Source organism: Strix aluco, chromosome Z (genome assembly GCF_031877795.1).
Source record: "Strix aluco isolate bStrAlu1 chromosome Z, bStrAlu1.hap1, whole genome shotgun sequence".
Classification (NCBI taxonomy): Eukaryota; Metazoa; Chordata; class Aves; order Strigiformes; family Strigidae; genus Strix; species Strix aluco.
The window spans coordinates 71,732,200-71,747,720 of record NC_133971.1 but is presented as its reverse complement, the minus strand read 5'-3'; the positions used below and the strand labels follow the sequence as shown (position 1 = coordinate 71,747,720).

At 36.4% G+C, this 15,521-nt stretch overlaps 1 protein-coding gene across 6 annotated transcripts in view; it reads left to right on the top strand.

The window, feature by feature from the left end:
* The window catches only part of NTRK2 (neurotrophic receptor tyrosine kinase 2), a 209,187-nt gene that overhangs the window by 75,895 nt on the left and 117,771 nt on the right, over positions 1 to 15,521 (top strand). Inside the window, exons 12-13 of one of the 6 annotated variants that reach the window (XM_074812061.1) lie at positions 5,519 to 5,590; positions 15,231 to 15,299. The exons of 3 other annotated variants lie outside the window; for them this stretch is intronic. In XM_074812061.1, the coding sequence (XP_074668162.1) occupies positions 5,519 to 5,590; positions 15,231 to 15,299 (141 nt within the window). The remainder of the gene's footprint in view (positions 1 to 5,518; positions 5,591 to 15,230; positions 15,300 to 15,521) is intronic. 2 more of the 6 variants (XM_074812064.1, XM_074812062.1) reach the window with 2 other exon arrangements.

Sequence of the window (15,521 nt, the reverse complement as noted above, 5' to 3'; positions counted from 1 at the left end):
TTAATCTGACCTGTGCTATTCACATGTAGTCACAAGGTTGGATGTGAATACATCAAAGACTAAAGTAACTAATGTCAGCAGCAGCCAGAGTTTCTCTGTATATTTCGAGGAATACAATGAATTTCAGTGTGTGCATTATGTACAGTTAAAATAATGAATGCAAAAAAAAAATGAGGCCTCTCCCACCCACCAAGGGCAAATAACTGTGTATACAGAAGCAGCTGATTAGTACTGTGGATCAGCATTGTTAAATGAGAAGGATGGCTAGTTGTGTCGTGATGATGCGTGCTGCAGGGTTCATCCAGCAGTGAGAGCAAACGTCTTTGCCCCAGCCTGGCTGTCACATCCTGTTGGTTTTTCAGCACTGCTGATGGAAATAGGAGCTACCAGTCAGTGCAGAATAAGCACTGTGATAAAATCCACAGATACTAGATTTGTAGCATGCATGGAAGAGGAGAATTTTGCCCTTGGTCTGTAAATAACAGACTTCTGCATAGGATTGTATGCACCTCAGTTTTTAAAAATCATTACAGGTCCTCTCTGATGTTAGGTGACTCTAGTAGTTATAGCCAAGATTGTAAACTTTTTTTACAGAGAAGTGTTCCACTGCATTTTATTCCTCCTTGATTTTGAACAAAGTTTGCGGAAGAGCTATGGTTCTGATCACAACTATGTAACCAAAAGTGTGAAGGTTTGTAATTTTTTGAAATGTAAAGGGAACAAGATATTTAATAATGGCCTTTTGATTTGGAATATTCTTTTTCTGTTCTTATCAGAAAAGTAATTCATAGGTCTTAGAGACCTTTGGATATGGCATTTAGATGTTGTCCAGTTCATGGCACTGGAACACCTCGTTGTTCATTACCTGTGTCTTATGGAACAGACAGTAGTAGATTGAAAATGTAAACTGAACATAACATAACATGTACATAACATGTAAAATAACATTATGATTGATTGCACCATGTAATGCCGATGGACCTGATGTAAAGCTGTCCATCACCAGATTCTTGCTAAATTTACTGTGACGTCATACTGCAGTTTTGGACTAACATTGGTTTCTGGCTTTGTTATAGTGTAGGGTTGCACATTATCCTTCATGTGTAGTCTGCCACTGTAATCCACACTCGTCTCTTTCTCTCTCTCTTAAATGAGTATCCTTATCATTGCCTAGCTTGCTTTTCCCTTACCTGTGATGTTTTAATATTTTTTGGACGTTTTTTTCACTAGCATATAAAAATGTGGATTTCCATGGTGAGCAGAACTGTTATATTTCATAGTTCAGGGCAAAAGGGATAATCTCCTTTTCAGTGTGATTTTTCAGTACAGAATTTTTAATCACCTATGCACTTTATATAAGATAATGGTTAACATTTTATTTTATGACATTAATTCAGTAATTGTTAAGTATAGAAGCAGCACTGTTACTCTAGTGGTTTTTTTATATCCTATTACTATAGAAGGTACCTGAATTTAATTCCATAATAGTAATTCTTGCCTTTGTCAATGTTACCATATTGTCCTTGAAGAAGAAAGTATATCTGTGAAAGATTTCTGATCTCTAGACAGTGAAAATACTGGTAGTTAAACAGGCAATTAAAGGGAAACTAATCACATCGATATTTTGAAAATAGCTGACTTCCTACGCATGTGAACTCACTGTCTTTGACATCACTGAGCACTCCTTTGTGCAGATACAGGCTATAGACTTATGCCAATGCGCTGCTATGTGACAGTGGGGCAGAAGTTGTTACATTTATTCCTTCCTGTAGCAGATGGTAAACAGAAAAATCTTTTCATATTTGCTTCTTGTTGGTATACCTTTCTTTGTTGAGGAGCATCTCTCTGAGAGGAGATGTCTACAGTCAATGATCATTTGGCTGTTGGATGGTTTTCTTGGTTTGATCACATTTTTAAAAAAATCTTGGCTTAATAATTTTCCCATATTTTAACATGGTTGATTTGTTTAATAAAGGCATTTTGAAATCAGAAAAGCAGTTCTATAACCTAAGTTATGACTTCTCTGTAGAAATACATTAATAGAGAATGATTTTCAGTAGACTGCTAGATGAGCCAAGACTGAAGGAGGAGGCTTTCTTTGTGTTGCAGTAAGTAGCACACTAGTTGGACCTACCCAAATTAAAGCTATTGGAGACAATTTGTAGGAAAGGAGACTTCAGAATAAAAACTGAAGAATGTATTGAGGAGGGAAAACTCACTATGAAGGAGTATGTAGTGAAATGTGAGATAAATAAGGAGAAAATTATCATACACCTTCCTGTATCTCATCTAGTGGTTGGCTTTCTGCTGCCCATTCATGCTTCTGTATTGCTTTGGTGCAATACAAAACAGCAGTTACCTGGATTTTTCTTGCCACACAAATTACAACTCTTCACATAATTTTATTTCCTTCCATTCTATGAAGAACTTTTTTTTAAAAAAAAAAAAAGAAACAAAACAGCAAACCACTTCTTTTTTCCGTCCAAATGGATATCCCTAATAGAAAGTATGCTCAAAGACCTTTCAGTCTTAGGAAAGATCTAGACTGGTAAATCATATTCTGCTTCAGTGGGTACTAATGAAAACCTAGGTAGTGGCACAGTCAATCAGTAACATCTTTTAGTTGCTCACAATAATGAACATAATACATATAAACACACATATACATATGTTTATTTAAAAATATATATAACATATATGGTGTTATGTATTACACAGTCTAAAGCACACAAAAAAGTGACACCTTTGAGTTGTTGCCTAGAGGTACTTAATGTTGTCTTGAATGAATTTGCAGTTTCTGTTCATGAATAGTTTGTAAATGTGCTGGTTTTGAGGAAGCCTGAGGAAAGATCCACTTGGATATGTGAAAAACTGGAGTTAGGAGCACCCTGTGGGAGCTCATTAATGATTCAGGATGCTTGGTTTCATTTTTCCCTCCTTCCTTTCACAACGGAAAATCTGATCAATACTTTTCTTTCAAGGTCACAACTGCTGCTTGGTCTCTGTCCTTCTCACAACCCTTGCCCAACCATGGGAGTGTTTTGCAGGATTTAATTACTAGTTTATTCAAGGTTGTCATCAATAACTCTTAGCATAGTCAGGCTTGGACAGAAAGCCATATTATTACAGGGCAGGTCTCTGCCCTGATCCAAGTATAGGGGTGATGTGCTTGTGAATGGATTCGTGTCAGTCATGAAAGGAAATTTTCCCCTCCCTTCCTATCCCCAGTAATCCTGTGGTCGTATTATGGACAGGAAGGCTGTGAAAAAGTGGGATAGCATATTTCAGATACTTCATTTTGCAAAATTTGTAAAACAGAATTGAGTTTGAGAAAATTGAGTTTCTGTCTTTGCAAAGGAAAAGATGTTTCCACTGCATGGGTGATGATACTTCTTAATGTGTTTTGGCAATTTGTTTTCCAGAACTGCAAATGAAAGATATATTTAAAAAATAGGGTTTTGTGTACTTTTTTTTGATACATTTTTTGGTATATTTTTTCGCTTTACTTAGAAATTGGTTCAGTGTAGACTAAGTAAACTTGTTACATACTCAGTAAGTAACCTCACTTCCTGAAGTTATATTGTAAATCCTAAGGGGAGTACCAGATTCAGTATTTTAATTGCAGGAAAGAAAACAATGTTCCTCTAATGGGGGTGGAAACCTTTGTTGTGTAAAACAGCTTTCCTGTTTTGAGAAATATCATAAGCAGTCAGTCACAAATACAGAAATCTTAGTATCTTTTGTTTGTCATCCTGTTAGAGTATTCTCTCAGACAAGCTTTTCTTTTCTGAATAGGCTGCTAAAATGCAGGTTTGATGCTTTGTTTAGAGGCAAGCAAGGCTGCTTACATGCTTCAGTTTTCACATAGACATCATATTGCTTAACAGGGTCTGCTTTTTGAAATTAAAATTCTGTAGTTTTTAATTATTTAGAAAAGATATTTAAGATCTGTTAACTTGAGTAAAATGAGCTGGATGTATTTGTAGGAGCTAAAAAAGTTGGTCCAGTGTAATTTTTATGTTGGCTGAAAAATAACAAAATTTAGAGCATCCTTCATTTTCCTGCTCTTCAGGAAAATTTGGACAGGGTAAAAGTCTGAAGTCATGACAGAATTCAGAGTTATTATAATAATTACAGGAGTGAGTTCCTGGAGGTCAACTTTATTCTAGAATATTATGAACACAATGCTTGTTGAACACAATGGATCCAAATTTGCTGTGGGTTGTAATCCCTAATCAGTCAAAGAATGTCCGCAGTTCACTTTGCTCATTCCAATAACATCATATTTAATGTCGGTCAAATCAGTTTTTTATATATTCTGTTGATTTTATGCTGTTCACAAAATGCTAATAATAGAAAATTTATTTCTATTGCTTTCTTGTGTGGGACTAGTACCTTAATGTTAATACAATTTCCAGGAAAAAAACTGTTCAGTGATTCATGTAAAATATGTTGGAGGGAATTTGTATATACATATATATATAAATGTGCAGCTACACAAATTTTCAAGTGGTATAATTTAAGTAGATGATTTAAGTTGACCCTGCCATTTGTCTGGGGTTTGCTTTTATATGTTTTTTATATTTAGATGTTTGTCCCTACATTGAGTTTGTAATGTATCTCCAGGTTTGCTGGCCACAGATCCATTGCTTTTGCACATGAAGTTCATTTTTTCATGTTGGAAAGAGTACTGGTACCTAAAAGCTCAGGATAGAGAGTCTTGAATTTGCAAATCTTTTATGTTCATTGTTACCTTGGACTAGAAAGGGAGGAGACATGGAAACCTGTTGTTTTGATACATTGATACCTCCTGTCTTACAGGAAGCAGCAAGGGAACACCAGGATCTCTGGCACAACAGAGCGCAACTTGCAGAAGCTTTAGGCAATGCAAGCTGGTTAGAGGTTTATTTCAGTACTGGGAGTAAGGAGTAGAGCCATTTTGATGTTAGGTCTTCTGAGGATTCTTTAATGCAGTGAATTACTGACTTGGCTGTTAATGAATCAGGTTTTTGTCTGTATATTATCCCCAGAAAAAGCAAAACCCCCAGATAAAAAACATAAACCCTGAGCAAAAAGTGCTCCATGCAGTATGACTAAGTATTGACCTTGACTTCAGTGTGGGCTATCTGTACATTAAGTTCATCTTTGCAGGCCAAGGATATACAATAAGTGAAGAATATCTCCTTACTGCTTATCATAAAGCAAGATATTACATTTTTTTTTGTAAATATTTTTAAGCCATGCACATTTCTTAGCTCTAAAACACATGTAAAAGCTGTGTCTGAGTCCAGTCCAAAATGTGTTAGTTAATAGAGACAGCCCTCCTCATGCTGTAGATAGGTAACTGTGAAAAATGTGAACTGGGAATAATCTAGAAGTATAGCAATTGATGTTTTCTCTCCTGCAGAGTAGGATGGAAAATAAAGCAATTGGTGAAGAAATATTAAAATAAAAGAGTATTGGCAATTGCAAACCAAACTCTTGACAATTGCATTAATGATAATGCATTCCATTCCAGTTCATGGTGAAGTAAAAGGAGTTGGTCTGGTAGATCAAATATGGCTTTCAATGCAAGACTGCGACAATGAAGGTGAGATGATAAAGCTATTCAGACTCCTAACCTATAAAGAGCAAAGACTGTATTGTTTTTAAATATATGTGGTGAATTTACAGAATTATTTATTCTTAGAACAGATGTCATTATAAAATACTACATTTGTTTTCAGCTTTCAGTTATATTTATGGGCTGTATCTATCCTGTTGTGTATATGTACGTGTATACATACATTTTTGGTTGAAAAAATGTATATGCGGTCAAAATCGTGTATAATTAATGACATATGTCATTAATTATACCCAACAGGGCTTGGTAGGGACTTTGTTCTATTGAAATATTTGATAAATGGGGATGGACTAAATAACAGTGTGAGAACGTAACTTGCTGTCCTGTTTTGCTCATTACAAATACATTGTGACGCAATTGGTAAGAATCCATTTGGTGTAAGCAAACTTGGCTGTATATCTAGGAAGAGTCCCAAATACTGTGTTTTAGATGAGTGTCTTCAGATGAGCGGGTTTTGGTTTTTTGTGGTTTTTTAAGTTTGCTAACATGTTTTCAATCATCTTCTTATTTTCCACTCCAGACAAGAGTAAAATCACAAGAGCTCTCAAGTACCTGTTAATACATTTTTCAGACAGAATGTGAAAAACTGATATATGTTCCATCAATAGTGATTCATTGCAGCAAGCCTAAATAATTAGAACTGGCCAAATACCAAGGTTTTGTGTCCTACATTAACAAAATTGGTACAGTTATTTTGAAAATCATGTAACCAGTTGCAATACTAGCATGCATTTCACGTAACTGACTCACCTCTTCCATTGTACTTGAAGTCATCAGAAATAACTCAATTCTGTATTATCTGTTAAGTGGTATCCCTGGAGAGTAGGCACAGTGTGTGGTTTGTGTATACTATATCATTTCACTCAGTTCTAGGGCAAAGCACAGCAGCGTTTGAGGCTACTAGTATGCAATCAAAGCATATGGGGCTAGGATACATTCTCTGGTCCTTCAGGAAAGGCACAGATCATGTCCATACATTTAAAACTTTCTTGTCCCTTATCCCTCAAATAAGGTGGTCTCATACGTACTATGTGTTGTAAATAATTCCTGAGTCATGCTCTCCTTTGAACCATACTGGGACATTGTCTGGGAAAGTGCTATTTATCTTAGGCCAAAATGGTACCTTCATTTAGTATAGATTAAGTAACTGTGGATAAAAAAGAAGATACACCCTTGCTCAAGTCTGGGCTCTGGCCTTTCTTTATTTGCTGACACAGATGTGCCTGAGCCTCTTTGTCTTTGAAGTCTTTAGCTTAGTAGATGGGCCTGGAAGGAACTAGTCTTGTACATCCCATTTACACTGAAGAGTTTTTGGCTTGTTAACTACTGTTTGGATCTCGTTGTGTGTCTGTTCCACATCTGAATTCACACGATTACTCTGGTATGGTGGAGTCATTCAAGCTCTAATTTGCAGCAGACTTGCTCCATGTAAAGCTGAGTTTATTTTCTGGTAGGAGGTTGGGGAGATGGGGATGAGATGGAAGTGGCATCTCATGAAAGGAAGGGAAGTGTGAGCTCTATTGCTGATTATTTTGCAGTGGTACTAGCACAGCCCCTTTAGGGGGAGTTGTCATCAATCTCTCCTCTTTCGGAAGAAATATCTCTTATTTCAAACACATTTCAAGCATTTTGTTAACCTTAATACAGCTACAAGATCATTCTTTCTGTTAGAAAGAGGGAAATTGAGAAGACACACCTCAGCAATACTACAGAAATAACGGAGCAGTAGCACCATTCCTTTCCTGGTTCTGTCCCTACAAAGTTATATGACAGTAAAATGTTTCTGAGTGGTTTTCTTTGGTTGGGTAACAGGACAGGAATTTGTTTCACATGCACAGAGAGCGGAAGGATATTTCTGTTGCTGCTCACACAGCTTGGAAAGTTCTGTTCCTAGTGCATCAGTGGTAGCAGACAAATAGGATTCGATTACGATATTTAGCATATATAGCATGCTGTGTGCCAGACATGGATGAGAAACCTAGCAGTTCCTGTTTCAGGAATACAGTTTCAAATAAGAGAATAGTCTTATTCACTTACTTGCTAGTAGCCTCCCCTGACAGTTATGGCAATAATCAACTAAACATGGTATCTGTGATAGACTCATGTCTAATTGATTTCATGTTAATTAAATTTAGAATTGCATGGTATCATTTAGTAACATTGTTTACTTTCTCCCATAAAGTTGTTGAGTCTTCAGAAGGGGTTTTTTGGCTGTAATTTAGGTGCAATTAGCCTTTTAAATCCAGTATGTGATTTGTTCCATCAAAAGGGTGCTGTAAGAGGTAACATTCATAAATAGAAAGAGTGGGAGCTTTCCTTTTTCCCAAGACCATTTTCCTTCTCCATTCCTTGGTGTATCCTGTGAAGAGTGTGCCTTTGAATGGAGATCCATTTTGTGCCTATGTAAAACAGAACAGAGTGAAGCAAACCAAGGCCAGCCTGGTATAAATGCACATTGTTTTCACTTTGGCTCCAAGCAGCTGTGATTCAGAAGACTCGAACTGCTTCATTTAGTACTGTGTTGTGCAGTATTTCTCCTTAAAAATATTTTCCATCTTCTGTGTTTGGGACGAATCATGGGGATATTCACAGCCAAGCAGTGTCTTTGGTGTGGTTCCAACTTACTGCAGTATCTGGGGAGAAAGAAAAGTCCCTGGAGCCTTGGAATAGGTGCAGGAGCTGAATGTATATACTTCACCTGCCTACAGAATGTGTGCCAGACTTTGAGATGGCTTTTCAGGAGTGTAAATCCAGACCATGATGAGGTACATGAAGAAACATCCTATGCCTCATCCTTCTCTTCTTTCAAAGCCCATGTGTTGCTGTCAAGGAGGACTGATGTAGATAAGATTCAGTGGAAGGCAGCTTCCCTCTGCTGTGACATTAGGATTTATGGTAAGAAATAATTAACAGGGCTTTTGGGGTATTTTGGGTTTTTCCCTATGGGACCTATGTCTTAATTTTTCTATCAGGAGAGAGTTTGTGGGGTGAAATACTTGAGCCAAGATTGTATTGAAATGGGGCAGTGATTTCTGGCCCTGACCTTAAAGTCTGCACAGGATGGAGTAAGGAAAGATGCACAGAAATGATGTAGTAATGTTCATGTAGCAAAACAGTAGCTGGGCTAGCTGGTGTTTGGCTCTTGGTTGCTTGCTGTCATTCTGTTATCCTCATCATTGACCATGTACAGATCAGGTTTTTTAGGAAGATCATTAATTGCTACATGGAAGTGCTTGAATAGTAGTGACTGTAAAGGAAGGCAGTTCAGATTAATGAAGTAAAAAAAAAAATTGTTTTACTAGAGGCACTCAGTGATTAAGATACTCATCTTGTAAGAAGTATTCAGACTTCACAGACTCAAGGTAAAATGACAGGAAGCTGGAGCATTGCTCAGTAATAACTGTAAGACCTGTAACAGTCAAAGGAGTTAATACTGTTGTAATGCAACAGTAAGCAAAATAATCCTATTATAAATGAATATATATGATATAGTTCCACAACTCTTATTGTACTGGAATGAGCAACATTATTTCCCTAATTTGTATATAACAACTGGCTTGCTAGTTCTTGTCAAAAGGCCATATGTATTGAAAATGTGGAATATCTATTGATCCTTGAAATTATGCAAGATAACATGATGGTAGAGTTGGATTCAGTATTCAGGTAGAGACAGAATGGTTTCAAAGTTGACAGTGATTCTCTTGTTCAAAGGGGTAGGACATAAATATGCTGTGTCCTTTGTGTGCTCTGATCTTCTTTCTTGTGGCTGTAAACTGACACTTGTCAAAAGTGTATCTGTGTAGTAGCATTTCTGTATTTTATGTGCATACCAATGAATGTATTAAACGTAAATGCTAGGGATGTCATAAGGTAAACAGCCTTTTTTCTTAACAGTTTTGGCTTTTCAAATACTTGGAGAAAGCTTTAAGAAAGTGTTCCTTGATATATTGTTTCATGCAAATGAAGTGTAAAATAGCCTGCAGACATCTATGTTTTAAAATGTGTATGCAGACAGGAATTGCTACACCCCTTCCTATGAACTGGGTTTCTATTAATGTGCATTCTAATGCACATTAATGTGTTCTATTAATGTGCGTTCTACTAATGTGGTTCTGTAGGGAGTTGCTGTTACTGCAGGGTTCTGTTTCAAAGTCTGTACAGTTGCTTATTCACACTCTCTTTTTCACTTTAACCTGTCCCTGAATTAGAAGCTGTGCAAAATATATGCACTGACTAACTCTGAGCACTGGTGGTTTGAGATTCAGCTTTTAGTGTCCTTGACTCTCACTAATCAATATCAAGCAGAACAACTGCAGCATCAACAGCAGTACTGTAAAAGGAAATGTCTGTTGGATATTGTGGTGGATGATATCAGGGTAATGACTCTCCTTGAGAAAGATGCAATATTTTCTCCTTAAGAGTGCTGAGCATGAATGTTTCGTTTTCTGCTGCCTGCTTGGAAAATTAACATGTCTTCCAATGTATCATACTGGGAAATAAAATAAAAAATCCAAATCAAACTAAGGAAAAACAGATTAAGATATTAAATGATACTTGTTAGCAATGTAGAGGACTGTTAGCCCAGAATATTTTTGGCCTCTAAAATGCTGAGTAGACAGGTCAAGTTTTACTGTCTCTTGGTTCTAACTCGTTTCACACTGAGAACAGCTTTATAGGGTTCTATACTAAAGTACATACAATTCTGTTTGACTCCCTTTTTATTTTATGAGCTTGTAGATCAATGAAACAAACCATTGAATGCTGCCTGTAACACTAATGGTAATGGCTCCAGTTTTATTAAGCCCATTTGAAAATCTCGTACAGGTGGTAGCATCCATAAAATGACAAACTATGTATCCTTATCTGTGGAGCATAAATTTAAATATTAGAGGAAAAGCTAGTGATAGTGGAAAAGAAATCTTTTTAATATATTGCAGTATTTTGAAGAATTGTAAAGGAGAGCAAAAACTCCTAAGTTTTGGGTTACTATAAATAGTCCTGAGGTTAATATGGTACTGTATTGTATACTGCCTTCCTGTTGTAAGCAACTGGAGCACATAAGAGGGTCAAGACTCTTTACCTTGGTATACAGCTTCATGGGGTAGACTGTTTAATCTCTTCTGGCCCTAGTTTTTCCAATTACTAAGTAAATTCAGTTATTGAAAAATCTGAGCTAGAAAGAGAGACTAATGTGAAATTCAGATCTAGAATTTTCTGGGAATCCCTGGCCTGTAATACTTTTAAGAGTGTGTCCAGGTCTGTGTGGTTTTAGATCATTGGTTTTCATTTGTTTGTCTTCTATCTATGCTTTTATCTTTAGGTAAAAAAAAAAGTAATATTATGTATGTCATTAGAGCTCTTAATGACATAAATTGAAAATACTGTCTTGGTGCCTCATGGGTTAAAAGCAATGTTTAAAAATAAAGGAAAAGTTGCATTAAATGTTTGTGTTACTGTGCTCTGAAACGCAAGGCAGTTTTGAGCCTTGTACATGTAAAATCTGCAAAATCCTAAGAAAAAGTATGAATTTCTTCAGACAACTTTATCTTCTGTGGCTGTGTAGACACTGCCCTAATGAGGCAAGACATTATTCTTCTTTGTGCAATAAACATTCTCCAGAAACCTATCCAGGAGCCTCTCCTTCCTTCCAAATAAAAATGAGGTGATGTTTTGTCCTCATTTAGCCACAGCATTAGCCAGCACTGCTCTTTGAAGCAGTGGCTCAGATCCAAGAAGCAAATAAAACTAGGAATGAATTGTTTCATTTAATTTTCTACTTGAATCCAGAAACTGACAAATTTGATAAGAATACCTTTTTAGGTAATGCAACTACATCTTCTCTTTGCTTTCTTGTCTTCCACTCAGCAGTATGAGCTTTCTCCATATAAAGCACTGTTCATTTAAAAAAAACAGAGATACATGTCATGTTATATTCAATTTCCTCCAAGCTGGAAAAAGTAAAAATGTAAGCTGATATTTGTTTCAAAATACTCTGTTTGCATCAGGGCCCCAAGTAACATTCTACTTAGGATAAACCGTATGTATTTGGTGAAGAGAGAAAGTGTAATGAGGCTTAACATCATAGAAACTTTCAGTTGCTCAGCACTTCTTTTGCTTGTGATTTCCCTTGAATGCTTGATCTCCAAATATATGCAACTCATATGTAGAGACATATTTGGAGAGTGGGATGTGAGTATATGAAATGTAGTTTTGAATTCAGTTTTAAGTCATCACTACAGGAAACTTTTACTTACTCTGGCAGAATTTAGGTCAAGTTTGTAATGACCAAAAAAGTTTCACTGCAGAGCTTCAGTTTATGTACAACTCATTGGAATACATAATTTCAAATCCTGTTGGAGTAAAAAGGATTTCAGACAACTAAAATTTATCATCTCTGTGAAAAAAGTTCAGAAGATGACCATGTCATAACATTTTCCTTCCTGAATGACTTTGGTGAAGGCTTGTAGGGAACACAGCCAGTGAGAAGGGGTATGATCAAAATTATTTGGGACAGGGGGAAATTGAGCCCATGGATGTGTGACTATCCCTGTAACAGTGATGTTCTCAAATACGGTAATGCATTAGATGTTATTATGCATTAGGTGTTACGATTCCATTAACTACTCAGTTCTGTGTTGTCTGCTGGTTAAATGACAAAAAAAATTGCCTTCTTTACATATAAAAAGGATTATGTTTATGAAAGACTCTTCTTTTAGAATGAGTTAATATATAAACATACAGGGGTTTGCTATTATACTTTGCTTTTTATGCTCTCTTCTCAAATGAATAGAAAAGCTAAAAACAATTGGTCTTAAAGGCATTTTGTCCTGCTCTTAGGAGAGTAAACTCTTGGGAAGGGTTCATCCAGTGTCTGAGATACAGATCTGCAAAGCTTTTGAGACAGTCAGCTGTGGTACTTCCAGAAAGCCAATTGTAGGATTAAAAAAAATCCTCACCGTTGCCTCAACTGGATTCATATTAATAACATAATTCAAACTACACTTTCTGTAGTACATTCTCTTTGGGAGAGAGCAGCTAGACTTAAATTTGATGTCCCCAAAACAGTGTATTGCAAAATCATTATAATGTTTAATAATGAATACAGTGCTCACTTCAAAACTCTGAATGAAGAGGTGATATTGGACATAAAGTATCAGCAGGTTACATTTTACTTACTATTTTCTTCATTGTCTTGCACCCATTTGCATCTGAGAGAGACAGATACATAGTGTTCCCTTAAAGGATGAATGAAGTTCTGTTATTCCTTGTACAAGGAAGATGGATAACTTTTTTTCTCTCTTCCACTTTTATATTTTTTTATTTTCATTCTTTAGTGTACTTTCCTCTGCAAGTCTGAGTACCAGCTTACATAACAGCAGTGTTTTTTAAAAAACAGTATTAAACTCAGAATCCAGTGCCCCATCAGCAACTCAAAGCGCCACAATCAGGCTTTGCCTCAACCAGCCTAACTGACTCCTTTTGAACTCTGAGAAGCCAGAATAGAGGTTGGCAGTTAGGACATGAGAAATCATCTTCTAAATACCCACTGCCCATAATATTTTGCCTCTATTAGCAAAATGACTCCAAATAGTCAGAGATCTAGTATACAAATTTAAGTCCAGAATGCCTGCTGCTTAATGGCTTTGCAGCTTTTTCTACTTCCCCTGGAACCATTTTTTTAAAGCACTTCTGTTCAGTTTCTTCGTCTCCGTATTTCAGTCCTTTTTTCTTGCTCCATTTCACCTGTGTCCTGTCAGAGCCTTCCTATCCCCCCTACCCTTCACCTCCCTGCAATTATTCTGTATTTTGGTGTCCTTTTCTATATACTTTACCTGGTTGCTTTCCATGTTTCAATGAACAAAATCAATAGATTCTTTTTTTTTTGAGACTCACTTCTAGTAACCATTTTTTTCTTTAAAAGATGTATTTATTGTGATTAATTCTTGTGACTTCAGTAAGACTTGCAGGACTCCCTTGTGAACTTCTTGACTTCTGTGGACTGCTCAGGTCCTAGGTCTGAGGCTTCTTCCATACTGGTTGTTTTAGACAACACTGCTGACTACTAGAGTCACTAATATGCATGCAGATGCAACTAAGAATATAAGCAGATCTATTGTCTACCTGTGTTTTGCATAGTACTGTTCACTAAATAGTAGTTCATCACTTAACAACTTCTCAAATGAAGTTGCAGAGGTGACTTTAAACACAGCAATGTGATTTCAGTTTGATTGCAGCAGACCAGATAAGAAGCAAACTAAAAGGTCAGAAAGCTTTTGCTTGCATTGATTTGCTTTAGTGTTAGGAAGTGTGGTGTAGATGTGTGTTTTTATGTAAATACATATATCTGTCCTTTGACTTGGTCTCCAAGAATGTATGCAATCTCACAGATTTAAGGAAACAAAATTTCACAGAGGAGGTCTGAATGGCCTAGAAAATTTGAAGGGAAGGTAGCAACCATGCAGTAACTTTCAATTCTAGACTGCCAAATCCTGATGATACTTCCTGTTTTCCATCTAACCTGTAACTTCCAAACACCCTTCAGAAAATTAATTAGGAAATAACTATAGTAGCTCAGTAAAAATACTACAGAAAGACCTGGAAAAGCCTGCCACCTTTGTACCATGTGCAGAAACGAATCCTCAGTCTTCCTCAAACTCTGTTAGATGGAGTTTGCAACATGCATATACAGTCATGAAGGTCAGCACATGTTACAGCTGTGCATTCTTCTTGACATTACAGTAGGCTTTAAGGGCTGTGATATTAATACACTGCTTGATGAACTGAATTTTCGGTGATATGGTTTTGGTTTTGAATTCTCTTACTGAGAATTTCATGGTATGGCAAAACTATATTAATTCACTTTTAGGTATTTTATGTATGTGAGAAGAGGCAGTAGAAGTAGCAATGATGTAAACTTCAGTAAGATCACAGATTCCAACAATAATGAGGTGTTCCTTAGAAATTCTTGATGATGAAGATACTCATCACTACATGTGGATATGACCATAAGAAACTCATCAATGTCAGTGTAGCCTAGAGCCTTCCTTTCCAGGTAAAACAGTCCCTGTGCAGGAGCCTAGCTGTTCAGAAATGAACACTTGAACTGATACTATATTTTTGTCTGTAATTTAACCAGGTCCCTTTGTTTTTCCTGATGCTTTACACTAAACCTTATCAATTGTTTCAGAGAGAAGGAATTTTGCCACACCCTTTGGAAATGTGTGGTGGCTCAAGGCTAGCATGTTCAGCTTCTGAATGTGCCATTACATACTTTCAGGGTAGAAGTACTACGAGTGCCTCAAGGTTAAAACAAGAAAGAAAATGCAATGTAAATGAATTAGTCATTGTTACTTAATACTAACAGTCAAATTCAACTTCTCTTGAAGCTGATAGCATAAGCCTCACTCATTTAAGGCAAATCAAGATTTGGTCTGAATTGTCGTTTCAAGTGCTGTGGAATATGGATTAGCTTTCACTATTTATAAACATTGAGAACTTACTAAAGCAAGGTTAAAAAAAACCCAAATCAAACAAACCAAAACTACTGAAGAAGTTTACATTTGCAGGATAATAATGCAACTCTCACTTTTTTTTCAAATGTCATTAGAACAAGTAATGGTGACTGTCAACAGTGATGTACATAATAACTCAACTGCATCAGATAACAACAGACTGGGTAAGACAATGCTGTTCTAGGAAGTATTTGTGCTATAGAGGCAGATAGTTGGATTTCACACAGGGCTAAACATAGCCTTTTTAAAAGTTCCTAGCCTTAGACAGGTAACGTTTCAGCGATAAGTTTCTCCTTCATCTCAGATCAGAACATGACCCAGAGTTTTTTACTGTGTTTCAATGTGCCATCATAATTAGTTGTTGATTTTTAAGTTCCTTTTGAGAC